Here is a 25,299-nt window from a genome sequence, read left to right as displayed (position 1 = left end):
ATTTTAATGGTAAAAAAATGTACTTTCCTTTCAAAAACAAGGACATTTCTAAGTGACCTCAAACTTTTGAATGGTAGTGTATATGCAAAAACACAGGTAATGAAACAAACAATTCTGAAAATCTACCTGCAATACATGCTGTCAAATATGATAATGACGAATGTGGTTTTAAGTGGTTTTTAGCAAACACTCATCTTTATTTTACTCAACAAGCTTGTTCAAATTCAGCTCACTTCGAGCAGTTTGTTTAGTAAACACACTTTACAGATTAGCTTAAATTCTTGTCCTTTTGCCCTCAACTCACGGAATAATTTTGATTAAGCCATTGGTTAAACAGGACAGGAAGCAGCAGTTGGGCTAATGCCTTTCTAATGGATACATTAAAACAGTTCTTAGATCTGTATAGTAACCCAAGCTTATGGTTAATTGTTTTTCTTAGATAATCAATATGATTTCCAAAAGAATAATCAAACAAATATTAAATCAACACTTAAGGATTGTTCCATCACTTTCATGAATGAAAGAAATTGCCAGCTGTGGAGTTTATTCTTTGTAGTGTACCAGCATGATATGGGACTTTTGTTTGATTTAAAACCAAATGATTTGCTAGAAACCATTTGTGTTCATCTTGGAGAATTGCTCATATCTGCAAAACATTTGAGGACTATCATCAGCAGACCTGGGTTCATATAGATAGATGCCTTTAAGAGCCAAATTGTTGTCAGCGCTTTTCAATGCGTGATCAAATTGAATCCCTGGACGTTTGCCCAAGTCAGCTATTGTTGATTGTGCTCATGAGATGACCATTTCTTTATAAATTTGAATGTACACTTGCCTTCAACTATCATCAGCAGACCGGTCTTTAAACAATGCCACTTTATATAATGTTTACATACCCTACATTACTCATCTCATATGTATATACTGTACTCTATACCATCTACTGCATCTTGCCGATGCCGTTCGGCCATCACTCACTCATATATTTGTAAGTACATATTCTTATTCATTCCTTTATACTTGTGTGTATAAGGTAGTTGTGAAATTGTTAGATATTACTGCATGGTCAGAACTAGAAGCACAAGCATTTCACTACACTCGCACTACACTTGCTAACCATGTGTATGTGACAAATACATTTTGATTTGCCTCTGAACGGCACAGAGGTAGGGTGCAGGCTTCCTATTTGATAACCAAAGTTGGATCGGATTTAATGAATATGAAATTAAGCTCTGGTGTGTGGATTATCTGACATTATTAACATTAAAGTGAAAGATTCATATCATGATTCAGATGTGTACAATGACACTGCCATCTGCTGTTGGTATGGGAAATACAACACTATGTTACACTGTCCAGCCTCAGATATGAGCTCATATTCTGTGTGTGTGTTCTGTATGCAAAGAAAAGTCTCAGTATGGTTAATAGTTACATGGTATTATGACAACATGAGTATCTTTCCCAATTTAAACAGTAGAAAAACAAACGCAAATTCTCTCAACACTCCTTTAATAGCCTGTTTTTCACTTACAACACTTCAAAACCCAATTTCCAAACAGAATTTCTTTACAAAAGAGCTCAACTCTTTTCTTGAAAAGGGTTAGAATAATAAAATGGCCATACAAAACTTAATAAAGAGTAAGATGTAAATAAAACAAATATTTCAATAAACAAAAACTGATATGAAACATGACATCATAAAAACAAGAGATTTTACCTTGTATTCTCTTAGTGGTTCATAAAAAAAAAAAGAATACTGTCTGTCACATCATTTAAAATAATGTTTGTGCAAAAACATATGCAAACTTTAACTATACTTAAAAGAGCTGTAAAGCTCAATGTTGGAGTTATTAGACTGTCCAGTTTTTCTAGGTATTACTTGGTGCCGCTTGACTTCCCAAAAGTAGTGCTATAATATAAATATGTATTATTAAGTAGTGGAACATATTTATGTATCAGTTATGTATACATACACTACATGACCAAAAGTATGTGGACACCTGGTCAACATCTCATTCCAAAATCATGGGCATGAATATGCAGTTGACCAGGGCAGCTCTAGCAGGGCAGAAATTTGATGAAATGACTTGTTGGAAAGGTGGCATCCTATGACAGTGCCACGTTGAAAGTCACTGAGCTCTTCAGTAAGGCCATTCTACTGTCTATGTTTGACTATGGAGATTACTTGGCTCTGCTCGATTTTATACACCTGTCAGCAATGGGTGTGGCTGAAATAGCCGAATCCACTCATTTGAAGGGGTGTCCATATACTTTTATATATATAGTGTATATTTGTATCATGAAATAGTGGAACATTGTACAGTGAAATGAGTGGGATTGACTGAAGACCTTCCCTCTTTCCGAGGAAAAAACACGAGACACCTTGACGGTCAGCAATGCATGAAGGATAACATTTACTGTAACATACACGGTTGTTAAAATCATCTACCACTGTGAAGATTAACAAAAAATACATCAAATAATACTAATACTATAGATGTAGTATCTAATCGCAAGTGAAGCCATAGTTTTCAAAGGGTTGAAATTGACAAATGGGGTTACACAGTATCCCTTATCAGCGCATGCACACACAAACACACACACTTAAAAGTCTCCAAAACACACTTTCATCCAAATTAAATGCATTTTTGTGTCAAGTCACATTAGACAACACAAACATACCAGGTCAAAAGACGGAGGCGGAATAACTAAGGCAGGAATCTGATGTTTTGACTTCCAAGTTCCTTCCAGTGTCCTGCATAGCCTCGACTGAAGTGGCACAGGACGTTATTTCCCTCATAGGTCTATGAGAAAACACACCTCATGAAACAACATCAACACACGATACAGAAACATTGCCGACATTAAAATGGTCCCTCACAATGTACCCAGAGTCAATCCTGGCAATACCCTAAAAACCAACGAAGCCTGTGGCCCTTTTTGACTCAACGTTATGAGTGGGTCCATCTTTAAAGAGAGTATAAAAACAGAGAACAGTTGACAGCAATTTGTTCATTGTTGAATACGGCACGCTAGGATCGTAAAGGGATTGCTGTCTTTCAGAATGGATGAAGTTAGAAAAAAGAACACCACTTCAAAGTCACCGGTAAATAGTTTAAGAACCGAGCAATGCACTGGGCAATTCTTATACCCTTTTCACACTACTGTACCAAGCCAAACTGTACTATGTTTAACTGTATTTTCTTTCCACCTGGTCATTTGGAACACAATTCCAGCAACTATAATGGCTGCTTAACCAGGCCAGTGCAGTAGAGCTTGGATCAACTCAGTAGTAGTGTGAGAAAGGTATTACTGAAAACTGCACTGCTGAGCCCTTTGCAGAGACACTAGGCTAATCAGGTGTGTTAGAGCAGGGCACTGGGAACAAGACATTTGTTTCCTTCTTTCCTTGTCCTCCCCCACACTCACTCCTCTGTCCTATTCACGTTTGTGTCCAGAGATTCTTGCATGCACCTACGTCCCTCTTCACAAATTCACAAGTGAAGTCCCTGCATTGATCTCGTCAAAGGATACATCCCACTCTCTGATGAACGTCTCTCGTTATACAGTGCCAAGTTTCTTGGTTTACTGATTGTCCCTATTCTGTTTCCGAAAAATGTGCTTCTAAATCAAGGAGGCAAGTATACTAGCTTGAAAGTATCAAAAACTTAAGTCACTTTTCTCAATAAAAAAGAGAACGAAATACATCTCTCCATAGCAAGAGGGGTTCCTCTGCAAATTTCACAGCAATTCCTCTCTTAGCATCCCACCCTTTCCCTTAAATATCAGTAACCACACTGCCTCCCGGCACACACTGCGAACACACTCCAACGCACCCCTTCAAACCTCTTGCATTATATACAGGACATTTACCAATATAGGATTTCACAGAAATAATAATATAGTAACAAAAAGTGCCAACAAAGCTGCCATTACAGGTGGCCATTCTAAGTTTCTAACCACAATATACACTATTATACTTAAAAGGCAGCATACATTTTTTCCCTTCTTTTTTTTTGCTGGTGGATAAAACAGTAACATTTGACGTTGACAGCAACATCCATTTTATACTGGGAACACAGGTTTGTAATTGGACAGTTTCCACAGGAAAAGGACTAGGGGGTTTGTTTACGTTTTTTTGCTTGGTCAGAGCAGCCTCGGCTGGGTTCCAATCTGGTGGATTTTACTCCCAGCTTTCCCCACTACCTTCGGTAACTTGGAAAGCCCATGGTGAGCTGAAAGAGTTGGATTCATTTCAAACTTAGACTTAGAAATGTATTTCTAATAATTTCATTTTGAAACATTGGGAACCAGCATGTAAGGACCTATAATCTTCACTTGATGGAGCTATTACCATATTTATAGCCTCAATATCTAGTAAATACAAATATCAAAGAACAGAAAGGAGGGGAGTGATTTTTCAGAATGGAATCCAGCTTGTCTCTCTCTATGGGAGATAATGGCTGTTCTAGGGTCAGGGTTTAGAGAGAAGGGGGCTGCAGCCCAATATGTCGACCTGAGTATGGGCGAGTGGGTGCGTCGAAAGGAAAGTAGTGGGTGTGTGGAAAGGAAAGTAGTGGGCATGTGGAAAGGAGTGGGTGTGTTGAAAGCGCTCTACTATAGGTTAGACCACTGGTTCTCAATCCTGATCCTGGGGACCCAAAGGGGTGCACATTTAGATTTTTGCTCTAGCACTACAAACCTGATTTAAATCATCAAAGTCTCATGAGTTTATTATTTGAGTCAGCTGTGTAGTGCTATGGGGGAAAAAAATGTGCATCCCTTTGGGTCCACAGGACCAGGATTGAGAACCAGTGGGTTAGACGGTTTTGATGATGCAGTTTTTTTTGTTCCCGGTTCTTACCACACAACTATCGTATTTCGCTTTTAGTTTTACACAAATAATTGTACCTTTTTAAGTTGTAAAACTGACAAATTGTTTATTTAAAAAAAATGAAAAGTACTGATGATGGGTGTACTATTGCTTGTATGCGTATGCTCACTGTGACTGTCACCCTGATATTACTAAATAGCTACTTCTCACATCGGGACAGTGGTGCTTGGCAAAGCGGGAGCAAGGACACTGTGTCCAGGTGTTGTTGCCCTTCATGCCCTGCCCATTGAGTAGACTGTATGTATGTATCAATGTGAAATCTCAATGGTTATCAATATTAGTTATTTCTTATGTAGGCTTCTATCCTATTGGAAACAAAATCATGGGAGATTTTTTTTGTTTTTGCCATGTTAGCTACCGCTGGCGACTATGTGACACGGCTGCCCAGTTGGAAGCACCTCCGGTCAGCAGGCACCTCGATACAAAACCGCTGCAGTGGTCGGTGGCTTATTGACTCGTATCAGCCATGCAAAACGGTCTTGAGTGGCAACAAATCTTCCCAAATAGCTGATTAGCTTTCCATACGCCCACTCCTTTCGACACACCCGCTTGCCCATACTCCGGTCGCCATATTGGGCTGCAGCTACCCATACTTGGGTTTAGGTGGCAGTGATATGTCACATGGCAGGCTTGGTGTAGCCGAAGATGCCAACAGGAAAGTGCTTGACGTGAGTGGGCCACTGGGCGGCCAGCTGGAAAAACTTGACATCATTCCACTCCACACCGTCAATGGACACTATAGAGAGAGAGAGGGGAGAGAGATGCAAAAGTGTTCATTTTCAACCACTTGGTGGTAATATTGCACATCTTAAAGACTCAAAAAATAGAATAGAGGCTATTCAGGGAATTCACATGAACCTTATGTGTATTCACACACATAGGTTCATGTGAATTCCCTGAATAGCCTTCAGCACATACTCTACAGTATGTGTATAAACAGAATGAGTATGTAGTGTACATGTATTATTGAACATATGGGTGCATGCTTGCGTTGAAGGGATGCAGAGTGGGATGTGTGGGGAGTGTGGGGAGGGCTGTGGCGGTCATGACATTTCTAGTCTAATTACTGTTGGTCTCCCGTTAATTAACATAAACACGCTCAGCCTCCACGCATACAAGCCGCTGATGTGCGCCTTTGGAACATCTACATTTAATAGACACCATCACAATGAATCCATTATTTCTTTTAGGCAGGTCTAAGGAAACATTATTATACAAAGAAAATGTATTTCAGAAGAAGAGAATATATGTAATCTGGCTATGCTCCTTGCCATAGGCTGTAGGCTAGTTCATTTAGCAGACAAGATATGCTTATGAATCCCGTGACATTAATTTACATTATAATTTTATATTAAGAAGAATATCATTTGAATTTAGCTGAATAAAAATGTAGCTGAACACAATAGAAAGGATATTTTTCCTATTCCGATGCGAGTGCACATATGAAGTGGCTATGTTGAGCGTAAAAGTGATCATTTGAAACAGGATCTATACACTAGATTTATTTGTGTTATTTGATAACTTTAGTTGTGAATGATAGAATGTCTCAGAAATAAAAACATATATGGGCTGCATGATGCGACTATAGGCCATTGATGCTTTGAGAAAGTCGCAAATAAAAGCTTGCGCTCTGTTCCTTGACTCAGGCTGCACACGCTGCTCTCTCATCAAGTGCACTCAAATAGTAAATGAAGGCGGCTTTCCACGGCTCCTTTTCCAATCATGCCGGGTAAGCTATTCTGGTTTTATAGTGGAGCATGTGCTTAATATGAGCAGCTGAGAAATAAATATAGTAGCAGCTGGGCTCCTCCTTTTTTTGGTTGAAACCATAGTAACGTTTTCACAACTAAACAATATTTCATTTAAATTGTTGACAGCCCCTCTCTCTGCATGCTGGAGAAAGGAATGAAGGAGAGAGAGGAGGAGATGGAGAAGCATGGTGGTGAGATTCTGTAGCTAAAGGAAATGTCAGCCTATTAATTGTGAAAATATAAAAAATGATTGTAGGCTTAACTATGTAAGCCGCCCTGCACAATCAGTGAACCAACAGCATCGCCTAGGCCTATATGTTCTCTCCCAGACTCATGGATAGATAGTTTGGAGAGTAGCATAAGGTAAGGTAAACAATCCATCCAGTATGCTTAATAATCCAGTACACATTCAAAGGTGATTACTAGAACTTGTTTCATTTTGGAGTATAGGCTAGAGTAGACCAATTAGACCAAAGTTTCTACAACTTAAATCTATCTTGTTTTTATGCCGTGCGTAATAGGCCTATGCGGTAGGCAATCATAATTTGAATTTCATTTTTTTCCCAGGCTTGGACTCATATATAGGCCTATGCGTATGCAAATGCTCTAATATGCGTATGGGTGTTTTGAATTAATCATCACCTTAGAAAGTACTGTCAATTTCGTCATGTTGGGTTTCAACCTACTATCTTCAAACTACAGTTTCAACCTACTATCTTCAAATTGATCAATCACAGTGCGGTGAGTTTTAAAAGCATGATACTGTTTTGATGATAAGTGTTTGAGATTTTTCGATTCTATTTGCATTGATATGAGAGTGGTTAGAGGGACAATAGAGCGCTGAGTACCAGGCCATTAGGACCTGATGGTCTTTAGTGAGTTGGGTACTACTAACACATGTCCAGAGGAGATTACCGTGACTCAACGGTCACATGGAATTTGACTGCGGTCATGACTCATGACTGCAGGTGTGGCGGTAATACGGTCAGCAGTACTTGATTTGGACTGAAATAGGTGACCGTACTCATTTTGGGTGCAAGTACTGCTTACATTTAGGTGCAGGAGCTCCACAATACTTTTGAGTTAATATTCTATTCGAGGAACAGGAGCTCAAGCAGTAGAAAATGTGATGTGCCAGTACTCAGCTCTGGTCAGCTCCTGCCCAAGTCAAGCACTGACGGTCACCGCAACAGCCCTATATGTGGGTATGTGTGTATGCTTACATATGTGTGAGTGTGTTTGTCAGGCCTGTACCTCTCAGCATGGTGTGCTGGTGTTTGGCAGCGCAGATCAGCCTGCTGATGCCCTCGATCACCTGGCTCTTGGAGTCCACCTCCTTCTCCTTGGGCTTTTTACTCAGGAATATCACTGCTCATCAAAGTGTGAGAAAAAGAAGAGAGAGAGAGGACATCAGTAAAATAAAGAGATAATTTGCCATACACGGTACAAAATAAAACATTTATTTTACAATTATTATATTTATTTTTACTAAAGATGTAAAGGTAAAAGGTAAAGATGTATTTTTCGTGACGACATAAACACAACATCTGGTTGTTGCTGTATTTGGCCAACTAGATTACAACCAAAAAAAGACGTCTTCTTCATCAGTGACACACAAGAAAAACATAACATGCTGTCACGCCTTGGTCTTAGTATTTTGTGTTTTCGTTATAATTTTGGTCAGGCCAGGGTGTGACATGGGTTTATTTTGTTGTGTTTCGTATTGGGGTTTTGTAGGCATTGGGATTGCGGCTGAGTAGGTCGCTCTGGATAAGAGCGTCTGCTAAATGACTTAAATGTAAATGTAAATGAGTAGGGGTGTCTAGCATAGGCTTGGCTGCCTGAGGCGGTTCTCAATCAGAGTCAGGTGATTCTCGTTGTCTCTGATTGGGAACCATATTTAGGTAGCCTAGGTTTCACTGTGTGTTTTGTGGGTGATTGTTCCTGTCTCTGTGTAGTTTCACCAGATAGGCTCGGTCACTTTGGTTTTTCTTTTTTCCTTGTTTTGGAAGAGAAGAGAACGAGCGCCATTCTCTTTGCGGAGATGGTGCTAAATACATCAACACGGTCGGTCCCTGGGATTGGGCTGGCCAACACGATTAGTTTTGCTTGGAAGGAAAAGGAGTTGGAGCCTTTAGGACGGGAATCTTTTGGAAGGATAATATTGATGGGGATTCTAAAGCTGACGGTGAAGGACATGTTTTGTTTCCAAGGCAACTCGTTGGAGGGAGCATACGACGTGGCACTATATACAGAGGAAAAACACGATGATATCCTGAGAAGGGCAAGAGCAGTAGGAGGTGAGAGGCCGATGTGCCACTATGAAATAACAAGCCTGGCGAAGAATAACTTTAGGGTTGTAACTGTCAACATTTACAACCCTTACGTTAAGGACGAAGAGGTGAGGGCTTTTCTGGGGAGATACATGGATAACGTCTCCTCAGCAAGGCACCTCAAAGACTCCCTTGGATTTGGAATGGGAGGAGAGGCTTCCAGGCCCTCCTCAGAGAGGACCCAAAGGGACATGGTGGCTACCTCCATCCTCCTGCTATGTTCTCCCTAGGGGCTGACAGGGGACGTTGTTTAATGCACGTCAGCCCCCATTTTGCAGGTGCTGCATGGCCTACGGTCACATATTCGCCTCGTGCAGTACAAGAAAATGCAGATTTTGTGGATCTGAGGAACACGAGGCGAGGGATTGTGACAAGCCTAAGACGTGCCATGGGTGTGGCTCGTCAGTACACCTGTGGCGGGGGTGCCCGGCCCGTCAGAGGTCATATGCGTCTGCAGCTGGGGGGGGGGGGGCGGGGGATGGGGGAAGAAGAGGAGGGGAAGGAAGCACGCCTCATGACCAGAGTACAGGTCCAGAGGGGAAGGCCACAAGGAAGGAGGAGGAGCAAGAAGCGGCGGATGGAAGAGAGAAGGAAACGGAAGGCACGGGAGTAGGAGAACCAGGAAAAGCGGCGGAAGAAGGCAACCGAGTGGAGGAGCATGAGAGAGAAGAAAGCGAGGGAGGAGTGGTGGAGAAGGAGACGGTGGAAGAGCAAGTGGACTGGGGGGAAAGTGTCCTGGTGGAAGAGATGAGGGGTATGTATGGTGGAGGAGCTGGCGGGGGGGGGGGGTGGTATCTCTCCACTGCCGTCATCACCAAAGAAGAGAATGAAGAGGAGGGTGCGAGGCGAGGGATTGTGACGAGCCTAAGACGTGCCATGGGTGTGGCTCGTCAGTGCACCTGTGGCGGGGGTGCCCGGCCCGTCAGAGGTCATATGCGTCTGCAGCTGGGGGGGGGGGGGGAGCAGGGGGGGGGGAGGGGGAAGAAGAGGAGGGGAAAGAAGCACGCCTCATGATTGGCTGACAGTGAGAGGGAGGGGATGGCCAAGAGAGTGATGGGGGTGGGAGAAACCTCTGGGTTGCTGCTGGTTTCCCCAGGCCCTCAACTTCTGTTGGGTGGGGACACACCTAACAAGACTCAGGACTGGGTACAGGAGGAGGTGGGGAGTTTTTTGTTTGGGGACTCAGCCTCCCCGATTTTTTTCCAAACCAGCTGCAACACTGGGGAGGGGGAGGATTGTGGGGGTAGATCCAGGGGCAGGGCACCCCGGAGCCAAACACTATTCCTGCATCCTGGGATGGTGAGATGGAGGAAGAGGGGGGGATGTCGGGAGTACGGATGGTGTTCTCACCGGTAGATATCGAGCAGGGGAGCATCGGGTGAGTCTCCTGTTTTTTTTTGTTTTTTTCTGTCTGAGTTTAGAATTTGAGTGTATTACATGTTTTTCTTTTTTCATGGGGTCTAATTTTACTTTTGCTAGTTTAAATGTAAGGGGTTTAAGGGATTTTGTTAAGAGGAGGGCGGTTTTTAGTTATTTGGAGGGTGTGGGGTTTGATTTTTGTTTTTTACAGGAGGTTCACCTGAGGGATGGAGGGGATGTTAGTAGGTTTAAGAGGGAGTGGGACAAGGGGGAGTCGGTTTGGGGTGTTGGGGGGGTGCACTCATCGGGGGTAGGGATTTTGTTTGGGCACAGGGAGGTAAAAGTGGAGGATTCTTTTGTGGTAATGCAGGGGAGGGTTATAGGGGTGGATGTCACGATAAGGGATTGTACATTTAGATTAGTGGTGGTGTATGGGCCACAGGTGGTGGCAGACAGGAGGGAGATGGTGGACTGTCTGACGCCCCTGTGTGTCACAAATAGGAAGTTAGTGATAAGGGGGGATTTTAATACAGATTTAGGAAGAGGGGGGGATAGCAGTGCAGGCGCCATTGCCGGGCTAATGGCTTGCCATGGTCTGGTAGATGGTGGTCTGCACACTACTCCGAAAATGGACGGTCCTACATGGTGCAACTCCAGGGGGTTGAGCGGAGGCTCGACTATATTTTTGTACCCAGGTCTTTGGGTAAGTTGTCTGGGCGGCTGTTGCCTGTTTTCTTTTCGGATCACGACGGGGTGCTCCTGCAGGTGGGGTCGCCAGTCTGCCTCTTTGGTAGGGGGTACTGGAAGTTAGATCGGGATGTGCTGGAGGAGCAGGCTTTTGTTGACGCGTTTTATGGTTTCGCTTGAAGGCCTCCGGTCCATGTGCGAGGGGGTGTTAGAGTGGTGGGAATAAGTTAAGGTGAGGATTAGGGCTTTTATAATAGGGTATTGCAAGAGGGAAAAAAGGAGGGAGGAGAGGAGGGAGGTGGATCGTATCCAAAGGTTAATTGAACTCGAATACGAGGCAGGCAACCTCGGCGGGTCGTTTGACTGGGAGAGATCCGCCCTTCGTACATCAGCCTCAAAGGCGCAGCTCAGGGAGTTGCAGGAGCGGAAGGCTCAAGAGCTTTCCTGGAGCGTGCGCATAGTGGGGACAGCAAGGAGCCATCATGTCAGGTAGTCCTGGGGCACGGGCTTTCATAGTGGCTTTCTACAGAACATAATGAGACTTGTTCTGCTATGTTCTTTAAGTTGGTTAGGGCCAGACAGAGTAGGAAGGTAATGCATGGTGTTAGGGAAGAAAATTGTAGTATAGTTAGAGAACCAGAGGATATGGTCAGGGTGACAACTGATCATTTCCAAGGTTTATTTAAGGAAAGGGAAATAGATGTAGAGCAGGGAAATGTGTTTTTAGAACACTTGTTCAGGCGGTTGCCGGAGGACATTAGAGAAGTGATGGAGGCCCAGATCTCACTAGAAGAGGTTGAGAGCGCTCTTAGGAGGATGGGAAAAGGGAAGGTGCCTGGGATGGATGGGCTGCCGGCTGAGTTTTATCTCAAGTTTTGGGGTATACTTGGACCAGTGGTCCTCGAAGTCTTGAAGGCCATCCTTGAGACGGGGGTCCCGGGGGGATCAATGGCTGTTGGTGTGCTGTCACTTTTATATAAGAAGGGGGAAGTAACAGACCTTGGCAACTGGCGGCCGTTGACCATGCTGTGTGTAGATTACAAGCTACTTGCAAAGGTTTTAGCAGACCGGTTGCACACAGCCCTTCCCTACGTCGTTCATGAGGATCAGACGTGCGGGGTAGAGGGCCGCTCTATTAGATGGAACCTACAGTTAATCAGGGACTCCATCGCTTGGGTTGAAGATAGAGGACTGCCTTTAATGGTAGCAGCGCTAGATCAGGCGAAAGCCTTCGATCGCGTGAATAGATCCTTTTTATTCAGAGTGTTAGGTCGATTAGGATTTGGGGAGAAGTTTATAGGATGGATTCGTACATTATATGTCGGAGCGGGGTGCCGAGTTAGTGTAAATAGTCACTTGGGTGACGTTTTTGACCTCTCGTCTGGGGTCAGGCAGGGGTGCCCACTCTCGGCTCTCCTCTTCGTTCTGTACATGGAGCCTCTGGGGGCTGCCATTAGGGCAGACACATGGGTGGAAGGCTTGCTGATCCCTGGAAGTGGTGGGCTGCGTGTTAAGATGACACAGTACGCCGACGACACTTCCTTGCTGTTGTGCAAGGACTCGTGCCTGACAAGGTCCCTTGCCATCTTTGGGGATTTCACCCGAGCGTCGGGAGCAGTTCTGAACCATGCAAAGTCTTCCGTCAAGTTTTTCGGAAGATGGCGCGGTAGAACGGATGTGCCTCAGCGACGCTAAACTGGAACATGCGTATCGCAGTGGTACAGAGGAAGCTAGCAATGTGGAAGGCTAGGTATTTGTCTTTTATGGGCAAAGTCCTGGTCCTAAAGGTGGATGTGTTGCCGTCTCTTTTGTATTTGGCATACATCTACCCATTGCCGGCTTGTCTGAGGAGGCCTCTAGTGAGGCTTGTGTTTCAGTTTATGTGGAGTGGCAGGTGCGAGTGGGTCGCCAGGGCACGCATGATCTGTCCCATCAGGGGAGGGAGGTAGGGGGGTACCACATTTCCCCCTCAAGCTGGACACAATTTTTGTTTCTTTCTTGTTAACGGAGCTTGCTCAGCCAGTGATACACCCGTCCGGTTACCTCCTGCGGGTGTTCTTCTCGTATCAGGCGAGAAGCGTAATGGTGTGGTCTAACACGGGTCCTCGGGCGGAACAGCTGCTGTGGCACTTTGGTCATGAGTCTCTTTAAACGGGGGCTGTGGGAAGCCAGGCAGAACATGGTGAAGACAGGGAGAGATTGGGGGGTGGAAGGAATAGTGAGGAGGGTGGAAGGGTAGGGGGAGGATGAAGAGGGACGAGAGGAAGTGGGGGCAGCATGCTGCTCGGGAGAGGTGGAGGGGGGTTTAGGGCTGGGTGTCATTTAGATTTGTAAGGGGATAGATTAGGGACGGGGAGATAGGGAAAGGTATTTTGTAGGGTGACGGGGAGGGAAGATGCTCCCCTGAGGTTTTGTTTGGGGTTTATGTTTAATTAAAATACCATTATTTGAGTAATAACGCATTACACTCTTTGGCTTTCAGTAAAGCGACACCCACCTTTCTTGTTCTTCTCCTTCATGACGACGGTCATGGCCATGCCGGGAGGAGGGGTCAGCTCGCCCCCGTTGGGGATGCGGGACACCTGCAGCGAGCGGAAGTTGCTCTTTAGGGTATTCTTGATGCCCACGTCTCGCTTCTCGCCTTCCTTCTTCTTGTCGACGCCGTGACATGCCCAGTAGTCCACCTGGAGCCCCATCACCTCCCCGCCCGTCACCGGAGAGCTGCATGGCGGAGGGATATGGGAGAGAAACGTCACAAGAACGTCATATGAACGTTTTGTATCCATGAAAGGGAAGAAAAAGGCCCAAACTGCAAGGTAGAGTACCATCTGAACTTGTGTGTGGCTGTAGACAGTTTAGTTTATTATGTACAACTTACAGGTCAAGTCATAAAAAGGAAGAAGAGAAAGGGTACAGTAGAGCTCCAGTGAAAGACTGGAACACAGAACACTGAAGACAAGTGGTCGTTCCCCCTTCCCACCATCTGGTCTCCAAGGAACATCTGGATGGAGAAAGGTCATTCATCTGGGAGTGGCAGGAAAGCGGGGTGTTGAAGGATGGCTATCCTTTGTCACACACTCCAGATTGGTCCATCTTTTGCCATTTAAATTAATAACATATAGTTTACAAATGCCTCATGAGCAAAGTTCCACTGCCTTACCCCATCAGAACCCAAAATATAATAAGAAACGAATTAATGTGGAAGGTGTGGCCTGTACCTACTGAAATTGTTTTATTGACTACTGTGGCCAATGGGCCTCTGTCGGGGTTGTAGCCATTGTACAGTTATAAGGTTGAACCTTGAGATCAAATAATGTTTAAGGAAAGAAGGAAGGAAAGAGACATTAATTAACAAGACATCTTGGGTATAGTACGTACCCGGCTCCGGCGAGGGTGGCTGAGACGGAGGGGGAGGGGGGCGGGGTGCAGGTCAGGTCCTTCATGTAGGGTGGTCCCGGCTGGGGGGGAGGGGAGGCCAGCATATTGATGCTCCCCATCACAGCATCATCAGAGTCCACTGGGGATTAGGGAGGAGGAGGTTTTGTTAACGTCTTTAAGTAACCAGAAAAAAATGCATCTTTATCTGGTTTATTCGGGTTATGTAACCAATTAACAACCAATATGACGTCTGTCTCATGACGTCTTGATCTCATCATGAAAAAGGCGCAACAGCGGTTGTAAAAGAGTTATATTAAGTCTTTTAACCAGAAAACCATTTTACAAGAAAAATATTACATGATTAAGACATCATGCATTCAGTATTTTGCCTGCTGGGCCTCTTCTCTCTCAGTCTTCCCTTCTTTCTCCCATCTCATTCGAAACAATGGATTATCAGACAATACAAAGCAAACATAGGGTCAAAGGAAAATAAAGAGTAGGATGTCTTACTTGAGGTTGAAAGGTTGTGCTCAACGATGCCCACTTTCACCAGCTGTGGGGGGACAAAAACCACGATTGAGATTTACATTCTGGTCATTTAACAGACACTCTTATCCAGTCAGTACATTTAACCAAGGTATAATACATGACCAGAAGTGTGTGGACACTTGCTTGTCAAACATCCCACTCGTGCATTAGTGAGGTCGGGCACTGATGTTGGGCAATAAGGCCTGGCTCGCAGTCGACATTCCAATTCATCCCAAAAGGTGTTCGATGTGGTTGGGGTCAGGGCTCTGTTCAGGCCAGACAAGTTCTTCCACACCGATCTCGACAAACCATTTCTCTATGAACCTCGCTTTGTGCACGGAGGCAATGTCATGCTGAAATAGAAAAGGGCTTTCCCCAAACTGTTGCCACAAAGTTGGAAGAACAGAATCGTCTAGAATGTCATTTTTGTGCTATAGCGTTAAGATTTCCCTATACTGGAACTAGTGGGCCTAGCCCGAACCATGAAAAACAGCCCCAGACCGTTATTCCTCCTCCACAAAACTTTACAGTTGGCACTATGCAGGTAGTGTTCTCCTGGCATCCGCCAAAACCAGTTTAGTCCGTCAGACTGCCAGACGATGAAGGGTCATTCATCACTCCAGAGAATACATTTCCAATGAACCAGAGTCCAACAGCGGCAAGCTTTACACCACTCCAGCCGACACTTGGCATCGTGCATGGTGATCTTAGGCTTGTGTGCAGCTGCTTGGCCATGGAAACCCATTTCATTAAGCTCCCGACGAACAGTTCTTGTGCTGATGTTGCTACCAGAGGCCGTTTGGAACTCGGTAGTGAGTGTTGCAACAGAGGACAAAAGATTTTACAAGGCACACGTTCTGTGAGCTTCTATGGCCTACCACTTTGCGGTTGAGCCGCTGCTGCTCCTAGATGATTCCACTTCCACTAACAGCACTTACAGCTGACCAGGGGTAGAAATTGACAAACTCACTCAACGTCAACAGTGAAGAGGCGACTCCGGGATGCTGGCCTTCTAGGCAGAGTTCCTCTGTCCAGTGTCTGTGTTCTTTTGCCCATCTTAATCTTTTATTTTTATTGGCCAGTCTGGGATATGGCTTTTTCTTTGCAACTCTGCCCAGAAGGCCAGCATCCCGGAGTCGCCTCCTCACTGTTGACGTTGAGACTGGTGTTTGCAGGGCACTATTTAATGAAGCTGCCAGTTGAGGACTTGTGAGGCGTCTTAAACTAGACACTAATGTACTTGTCCTCTTGCTCAGTTGTGCACTGGGGCCTCCCACTCCTCTTTCTATTCTGGTTAGAGTCAGTTTGCGCTGTTCTGTGAAGGGAGTAGTACACAGCGTTGCACGAGATCTTCAGTGTCTTGGCAATTTCTTGCATGGAATAGCCATGATTTCTCAGAACAAGAATAGACTGACGAGTTTCAGAAGAAGGTTCTTTGTTTCTGGCCATTTTGAGCCTGTAATCGAACCCACAAATGCTGATGCTGTCACGCCCTGATTTGTTTCACCTGTCCTTCTCCACCCCCTCTAGGTGTTGATTATTTTCCCCCGTGTATTCATCCCTGGGTTTCCTGTCTCTCTGTGCCAGTTCGTAATTTCCAAGTCAACCAGCGTTTTCCCCGTTCTCCTGCTTTTTTTGCATTCTCCTTTTTCTAGTCCTCCCGGTTTTGTCCCTTTCCTGTTTCTGGACGTTGTTGCCGCCTGCCTGACCATTCTGCCTGCCTTGACCATGAGCATCTGCCACTCTATCTCCTGGACTCTGATCTGGTTTTGACCTTTTTTCCTGTCCACGACCACTCTCTTGCCTACCCCTTTGGATTAATAAATATTGTAAGACTCCAACCATCTGCCTCCTGTGTCTGCATTTAGGTCTCGCCTTGTGCCTTGATAGATGCTCCAGATACTCAACTAGTCAAAAGTTGGCCAGTTTTTTTTATTCTTGAATCAGATTTTTTTTAGCACAGTTTTCAGCTGTGTTAACATAATTGGAAAAGGGTTTTCGAATGATCAATTACTCATTTAAAATGATAAACTTGGATTAGCTAACACAACATGCCATTGGAACACAGTGTGATGGTTGCTGATAATGGGCCTAGTTGCTGATAATATATATATATATATTTTTTAAATCTACCATTTCCAGCAACAATAGTCATTTACAACAATAACAATGTCTACACTGTATTTCTGATCAATTTGATGTTATTTTAACGGTCAAAAAATGTACTTTCTTTCAAAAACAAGGACATTTCTAGGTGACCCCAAATTAAAACGGAAATATCACATTTACATAAGCATTCAGATACTTTACTCAGTACTTTGTTGAAGCACCTTTGGCAGAGATTACAGCATTGAGACTTCTTGGCTATGACACTACAAGCTTGGCACACCTGCATTTGGGGAGTTTCTCCCATACTTCTCTGCAGATCCTCTCAATCTCTGTCAGGTTGGCTGGGGAGCGTCGCTGCACAGCTATTTTCAGGTCTCTCCAGAGATGTTCGATCTGGTTCAAGTCTGCGCGGCTAAGCTCTGGCTGGGCCACTCATGAACATTCAGAGAATTGTCTCAAAGCCACTCCTACGTTGTCTTGGCTGTTTGCATAGGGTCGTTGTCCTGTTGGAATGTGAACCTTTGCACCAGTCTGAGGTCCTGAGTGCTCTGGAGCAGGTTTTCATCAAGGACATCTCTGTACTTTGCTCCGTTCATCTTTCCCTCGATCTTGACTAGTCTCCCAGTCCCTGCCACTGAAAAACATTCCCACAGCATGATGCTGCCACCACTATGCTTCACCTTAGGGATGGTGCCAGGTTTCCTCCAGAAAGGAAGGAATACCTAGGATAGGATAAGTAATCCTTCTCCCCCCTAAAAGATTTAGATGCACTATTGTAAAGTGGCTGTTCCACTGGATGTCATAAGGTGAATGCACCAATTTGTAAGTCGCTCTGGATAAGAGCGTCTGCTAAATGACTTAAATGTAAATGTAAATGTGACACTTGGCATTCAGGCCAAAGAGTTCAATCTTGTTTCTCATGGTCTGGCGCCTTTTGGCAAACTCCAAGCGGGCTGTCGTGTGCCTTTTACTGAGGAGTGACTTATGTCTGGCCACTACCTTAAAGGCCTCCTGGATGGTTCTCCCATCTCCACAGAGGAACTCTGGAGCTCTGTCACAGTGACCATTGGGTTCTTGGTCACCTCCCTGACCAAGGCCCTTCTCCCCTGATTGTTGAGTTTGGCCAGGCGGCCAGCTCCAGGACAAGTCTTGGCGCTTCCAAACTTCTTCCATTTAAGAATAATGGAGGCCACTGTGTTCTTGGGGACCTTCTATGCTGCAAGAATACCCTTTCCCAGAGCTGTGCCAAAACACAATCCTTTCTCGGAGCTCTACGGACTATTCATTCAACATCATGGCTTGGTTTTTGCTCTGACATGCACTGTCAACTGTGGGACCTTATATAGACAGGTGTGTGCCTTTCCAAATCATGCCCAATCAATCGAATTTACCACAGGTGGACTCCAAGTTGTAGAAACATCTCAATGATGATCAATGGAAACAGGATCCACCGGAGCTCAATTTCTAAAAACCTGTTTTCGCTTCGTTAGTTTGTGGTATTGTGTGTAGATTTAAGAGGAAAATGTTTTATTTAATCCATTTTAGAATGTAACATAACAAATGTGGAACAAGTAAAGGGGCTGAATACTTTCTGAATGCACTGTGAGAGTGTAAGTAGAAAACAACCACATATCAGAGTCATTGCGTGTAAAACTTTTCTCAATAAAACAGCAATACAAATCTGTTGTTATTGTGTATTATCATGACAGCTTCAAATAAATGACAGATAATTATCTAACTGGAGATGAGCGCTCAAAGATAACACTCAAGTTATTTAGTTGCAAGTGAATATTCTTACCCCAATGAATGGCACAAACTTCTGACAGGAGTCCTCGTCAGGGCTGAGGGAGCGAATGGATAACATATAATAATGTTAGTTTTGCGTTAACACAACGCACCAGGATCAACACTCTCCCTGTTTGGATGTGGTGGTGTGATGGCGCTGAAGGAAGAATGAGTTTGTGTGTGTGGCTAAGGGATGTCCAATCGGAATCGATGAGACATGGCGCCTCCCAACTGGTTCTGGAAAACCAGGAACATTTTGGGAATGAAGGTCATGCCGCGATGAGAATGCCAGGGAACGCTCCTTACAACCGACCCCTAAACGGATGTGTTGTAAGCCTGCTGTGACGTGAGCAGTGGAGGAGTGAGGGGGTTAACATGGTTGGTGACATTGAATGTGAACCCAATATACAGGGTGAGTTCTGCAATCCCGCTGGTTTTGGTTTCTCAGTACTTAAGAATACTGATTGGCTGAAAAAAAAAATCAACAGACGGAAATCAACAGAACTATGGCACTCAAGGACCAGAGCTATGCACACCCGGTATACAGTGTGGGGCAAATCCTAATTTCCATTTAGGTACATTTAGGTTTTAACTTAGTTATTCATTGATGTCAATGGGAGACTAAGCAAAAAGAAAAAGTTTACTTAAGTAGAAGTTAGAATTCACCCCTGTATTTGTAAAGGGGCCTTTATAGACAGAGGGTTAAAGGATAGTTAGGATTTCATATGTTCGGTCCCAGTCAACTACGTCTATGTGAAGTTGGTAGTGCTGCCGTAGTCTTACCAAAGCTATCCTTCCCTATTTCTCACAAATCCCCCCCAAATTAGCTCAAAAAGCTGGATACGGCTGGTGTAAAACCAAAATAACCTGCAAAATGAGGCCAGAGGGGGTGCATTTTTGGAGCGCATGGTGAAAAGAGCTGTGAGAAAAGCATGTTAGGATAGCAAAGAGGTAGGACAAACAGAGCATGACAAGTTCATCTCCCTCGTGAAACACACCTGAGAGTAGCATTGAGGGTTTTCTAGAGTTTTTAAAGATGGAAAAAGCATTGACTAAAATATTGAGTATACACATCTGAGACTTTGCACCCTTGCTTTTCAAATAGAAAGAAGACAAGTAGGTACAAATGATGCACATTAAGCAAACTCAAGTCGGGCCGTTGGTGTACAGTACTATCTGCCTATCTGACCAGAATATTATCTAGGACAGGGTTCTCCAACCCTGTTCCTGGAGAGCTACGATCCTGTAGGGTTTCACTTTAAGTCTAATCGAGGGCACCTGATTCTAATATATAGCAGGTTGATGAATCAGTTTAGTTATAATTGGGGTTGGAGCAAAAACAGTCCAGGAACATTGTTGTAGAGCCCTGATCTAGGATAATCTTCAGGTGTGTCTCAATATTCTAACGCGGCTTCCTCTCCTGGTCTCCTGTTCTTCAATGGCACTGATCTGAAAACACATGATAGATGAAAGCATTACTCCTCTCTGCAGAGTTTGGACTCGGTCGGCTCTCGTCATGTTGTGACAATACTCAGTGGACTCTGTCTCTGTCACCAAGGGGAGACCGGGAGAGACTGGGATTAGCCAATCAAAAGTCACCTTTCAGCACCCCTTTGTTCCTATAATACAGTACACCGTGCCTTTTATTGGCCTGGTAATTGTTAAGGTGACCTTTAAATGTTTGAGTGCTCCTCCTCCCTGGTGGATATAAAGTGTGTGGGTGTGTGTGTATCATTACACTCTTACAAGGCAAAAATGGTTTCTGAGGTGGGTCAACAGTGACATCTGAGCAGAGATTTGTAAATAACAGTCACACATGCAGGTGTGTGTGTCGTGTGCGTGGCTGGTGTTCTCTACCTCTGCACTATCCACCCACCCCTCCCTCCTTCCCTCCTCTTCAAACCACCTAATTAGATCTCCACTGTCATCTCTCCTTTACACTCGTCCCCCTCTCTCTGAGGTAATAGGAAAGAACACATCAATGTCAACCTTTTTCTCTTAGATCTCATTGAGTCAACAGTTTGCCCTACTGTTCCCAACTTCAAAGAGCAATGTATGTGGGAGACCTTAAAGGTAGAGTCAGCAATGTGACATCATCAAACACAGCGGGGCGACTTCCTGATTACATATTTCAACAATAACAGATGGCAAGTATGGGCTCTTTCCAATTTGCAAGTTCGGCACTCCTTTGAGGCAGTCTCGGCAGATTTGACTTTTGTTGTTGACTTCTGTAAGCAGGAAGTCACCCAGCAGTGTATGATGATGTCATATTGCTGACTGTACCTTTAATGCGGTTGTATATTATCCAAACCAAATCCAAACCAAAAGCCAACCAAGCCAGACAAACAAACAAGTGGTTAAGACAGTAAGACATGCAAAAACTCAAATCAATACGGGGGTAGTCGATGCAGACCAGATATGAAGTTAAGACGAACAGCGAGTTATGTGTGGGCGGGTTAGACATTAGACAACAAGGGGTCACAGGTTATATTGGTGTACAAAATGCAACACAGCAGGGGGGCGGGGTCAAACGAAAGGCTGCGGCCAGGTACCTGATGTAAAAATCAAAATACAAGCTTCTCTTCCTTGAATGCAAATGAAAGAAAAAGGTAGAATAACTCAGTGTGGTAAAATGGTACGAGCCGTCGAGTCAACTGTCGCAAGTTATGAGTCAACTGTCGCAAAATATGTTCTGTCAAAGTGGAGTTCACATGTTGTTATTCTGTTGGTGCTAATTTAAATAAGCAAATGTGGTCGATGAACGTGATTGAATATGGTTGAAATTAGCATTAGTGTTGCTTTTTCCAAAGATAAATTAATGAGAATGAAGCCACTAAATTGAAAAATCTGAAGCGTAGAGGGAGCACTATAGAATACAATAGATAATCCAAATATAGTTTAATAGCATAATAGAATAATAGCATACAAAAATATCTACATACATAATATCTACATTTTACCAGACATTTCATAAACACATGCACACACCCTTAAATATCACCCATTCATTCTGTACTCACATGCATGCACACGCTTGCTTGCACACACACACACCTTACCTTTTCTGTTTGTAGGTGAGCATGGCCTCAGAGATGGGACACTGGTGCGAGACGCTGGCCCCAGCCAGGTACTGAGACACGCGGCCTGCTACATCAATGTTGTCTATGGAAACTCAAAGTGGAGGGCACAACCTATCATGTTTTTGTTCTTACACCCTTTTTAAATCCCATGTATTATTATTTTAGTGTTATTATTCATGTATTGTATTATCATTCAACACATACACTAATGCAACAGTAGAAGCATCAAAATATACTAATATTGTGTGGATGCGAGCATATTATACTAAAATAAATTTTCGGTAAAACTTCCTGCAATGAATACCCTGTACATAAATAATAACTTGTATATTTGTAATAATGTTTTTAATAATAAATACGATATTATAATTAACAAACTAGTACTTTTTAAGAACAAATTCTATCAGCATATCGACTGTAGTACTCGCGCTGATGAAACACTATAGACCACTGTTTCTCCAACTTCCGGGATACAAGTCCCCCCTCCTTTCGGCAAATCTGACCACGACTCCATTTTGCTCCTTCCTTCCTGTAGGCAGAAACTCAAACAGGAAGTACCGGTGCTAAGGACTATGCAATGCTGGTCTGATCAAATCGGAATCCACGCTTCAAGATTGTTTTGATCACGCAGACTGGGATATGTTTTGGGTAGCTTCCGGGAATAATATTGACAAATATACTGAAACGGTAACTGCCTTTATCAGGAAGTGTATAGGATTGGTTGTACCACTGTGACTATTAAAACCTACCCTAACCAGAAACAGTGGAAAGATGGCAGCATTCGTGCAAAACTGAAAGCACAAACCACCACATTTAAACATAACAAGGTGTCTGGAAATATGGCAGAATACAAACAGAGCAGTCATTCCCTCCGCATGACAATCAAACAGGCAAAATGTCAGTATAGAGACAAAGCGGAGTCACAATTCAACGGCTCAGGCACGAGACATATGTGGCAGGGTCAACAGACAATCACGGACTACAAAAGGAAAACCAGCCACGTCGCAGACACCAACGCCTTGCTTCCGGACAAGCTAAACACCTTCTTTGCCCGCTTTGAGGATAACACAGTGCCACCGACGTGACCCGCTACCAAGGACTGTGGGCTCTCCTTTGTTGCCGACGTGAGTAAGACATTTAAAAGTCTTAACCCTCGCAAGGCTGCCGGCCCAGACGGCTGGCTGGTGTGTTTATGAACATATTCAATCTCTCCCTATCCCAGTCATGGTCTGACAGGTATTCCTCTTCTCTAGATGGGATAAGGCAGTGTGATAGCGATTGCATTGTCTGTTGACCTATTGAAAAACAGCTTCTAACTCAGGGGTATGCAAATGGCCACTTGAATAAATGAAGTGGGTCTAGAAAACTTAACATGTGGGTGACAGTTCCACAGACATGTGACTAACAGAAATGGAATAATATGTAGGGTGGAGGTGATATGATCCTTGACAAGTCTCTCAAAGCACCTCATGATGACAGAGGTGAGTGCTATGTCAGACCATGACAGACCCTCCACCTCCAAATCGATCCCGCTCCAGAGTACAGGCCTGTACAGGCCTCTGTGTAACGCACATTCCTTCGACGATAAATGCAAATCCAAACATCACCCCTTGTGAGACAGTCTGAACACTGATGTCCAGCCTCTCTCAGCCTATTGGAGACAGTCTGAGCACTGATGGAGGGATTGTGTGTTTCTGGTGTAACTAGGGCAGTTGTTGTTGCCATCCTGTACCTGTCTCGCAGTTGTGGTGTTTGGGATGTACCAATCCTGTGCAGGTGTTGTTACACGTGGTATGCCACTGCGAGGACGATCAGTTGTCCATCCTGTCTCCCTGTAGCACTGTCTTAGGCGTCTCACAGTACGGACATTGCAATTTATTGCCCTGGCCACATCTGCAGTCCTCATGCCTCTTTGCAGCATGCCTAAGGCACGTTCACACAGATGAGCAGGGACCCTGGGCATCTTTCTTTTGGTGTTTTTTTCAGAGTCAGTAGAAAGGCCTCTTTAGTGGTCCAAGTTTTCATAACTGTGACCTTAATTGCCTACCGTCTGTAAGCTGTTAGTGTCTTAACGACCGTTCCACAGGTGTATGTTCATTAATTGTTTATGGTTAATTGAACAACCCTTTACAATGAGGATCTGTGAAGTTATTTGAATTTTTACAAACTATCTTTGAAAGACAGGGTCCTGAAAAAGGGATGTTTCTTTTTTTGCTGAGTTTATACACTGTATTCTATACTATTCTACTGCATCTTAGTCTATCCTGCTCTGACATTGCCTGTCCATATATTTATTCTTAATTCCATTCTTTACTTTGATTGATGTGTATATGTTGTGAAATTGTTAGATATTACTTGTTAGATATTGCTGCACTGTCGTAACTAGAAGCACAAGCATTTAGCTAAAACCGCAATAACATCTGCTAGACACGTGTATGTGATCAATAACATTGTTTTGATGTGACGCATAACGCACCATAATGCTGATAGATGTTCCGAAACATTTGTAACTGCATTTATGAAGCATTATGAGCAGATCCCTATCCTGCATGGTATTTTGGCTCATAATAAGCGTTTGCTGCTCCAGCTCTTTGCTGTACCTGATGTTGGGGCCTCCAGTCTGCCGAACAAGTCCCTCCAGCCAGCGTCCATGAAGATGTTGTTGAACTTACTGTCGAACGAAGACATGTGTTTGGCCAGAGGATGAGTGCCTGCAGAGGGAGGAGCAGACTGATTAGAAGGACACAGGAAAACAAAATGGAGTCCATCTTTTCTAGTCTGTATGTTGTTAGCCTGCTATGATACCCAGGGTCCTATATGAGATCTGTTCCTGTAACTAGTGTTTTGTGTGCAGTTTTCCGTTTGACGTCAATGCATGATTTATGGGAGGCTTGCGTTATGCCTGCAGAATGGTAATTAGGCCATCATTTTTCTACAGTTTGTGAACTTTTCCAATGCATGAATGATAGTTTCAATTTATCCCCTAAATCTACTGAATTGAAATGGAATTGACGACCAACCCGAACTTGGACTCCATGGCGATTGGCTGAATTGCTGCTTACCAACAGGGATGACCAGGAAGCGGATGTAGCTGAGCCAATCAGGCGTCTTGTTGGCTAGCTGCTCCACGAAGCACCTGAGGATGGTGCTGAGGTAACTCTGGTCTCCGGCCACTGCCACTTTGATGGTGGGGGGTGTCTGGGCATTGCAGTTACAGCTAGTCAGAGAAGTGGGGGAAAAAACATTATGAGAAACAGTAACTTGTTTTAAAATTCACATTAAAAAGTCTACAAGAAACATTTACATTTTTACAATGAAGCAAAGTTAAAGTGAATTCGATTTGTTTCTCTCAAATACAATCATTGAATTAGAAAGAGGAAGGAAGCGAGTTCTTA

The 25,299-nt window shown here is 44.1% G+C and overlaps 1 protein-coding gene across 4 annotated transcripts in view; it reads right to left on the bottom strand.

Annotated features, from left to right (window-relative positions):
* Nucleotides 1-1,492: 1,492 nt before the first annotated feature.
* The window catches only part of si:ch211-126j24.1 (phosphofurin acidic cluster sorting protein 2), a 95,715-nt gene continuing 71,908 nt past the window's right edge, over nucleotides 1,493-25,299 (bottom strand). The window contains exons 16-25 of one of the 4 annotated variants that reach the window (XM_035747004.2): nucleotides 24,967-25,121; nucleotides 24,505-24,615; nucleotides 21,884-21,995; nucleotides 21,377-21,409; nucleotides 18,838-18,880; nucleotides 14,913-14,955; nucleotides 14,403-14,541; nucleotides 13,522-13,745; nucleotides 7,900-8,013; nucleotides 1,493-5,630 (exon numbers count right to left, since the gene is read on the bottom strand). In XM_035747004.2, coding sequence (XP_035602897.1) covers nucleotides 5,512-5,630; nucleotides 7,900-8,013; nucleotides 13,522-13,745; nucleotides 14,403-14,541; nucleotides 14,913-14,955; nucleotides 18,838-18,880; nucleotides 21,377-21,409; nucleotides 21,884-21,995; nucleotides 24,505-24,615; nucleotides 24,967-25,121 — 1,093 coding nt within the window. In that variant the 3' untranslated portion in view covers nucleotides 1,493-5,511. The remainder of the gene's footprint in view (nucleotides 5,631-7,899; nucleotides 8,014-13,521; nucleotides 13,746-14,402; nucleotides 14,542-14,912; nucleotides 14,956-18,837; nucleotides 18,881-21,376; nucleotides 21,410-21,883; nucleotides 21,996-24,504; nucleotides 24,616-24,966; nucleotides 25,122-25,299) is intronic. The other 3 variants (XM_035747005.2, XM_035747006.2, XM_035747007.2) reach the window with 3 other exon arrangements.

The sequence above is a fragment of the Oncorhynchus keta genome, chromosome 32, assembly GCF_023373465.1.
Source record: "Oncorhynchus keta strain PuntledgeMale-10-30-2019 chromosome 32, Oket_V2, whole genome shotgun sequence".
Classification (NCBI taxonomy): Eukaryota; Metazoa; Chordata; class Actinopteri; order Salmoniformes; family Salmonidae; genus Oncorhynchus; species Oncorhynchus keta.
The sequence above is the reverse complement of the archived record's forward strand: the minus strand, read 5'-3'. Positions and strand labels throughout refer to the sequence as shown.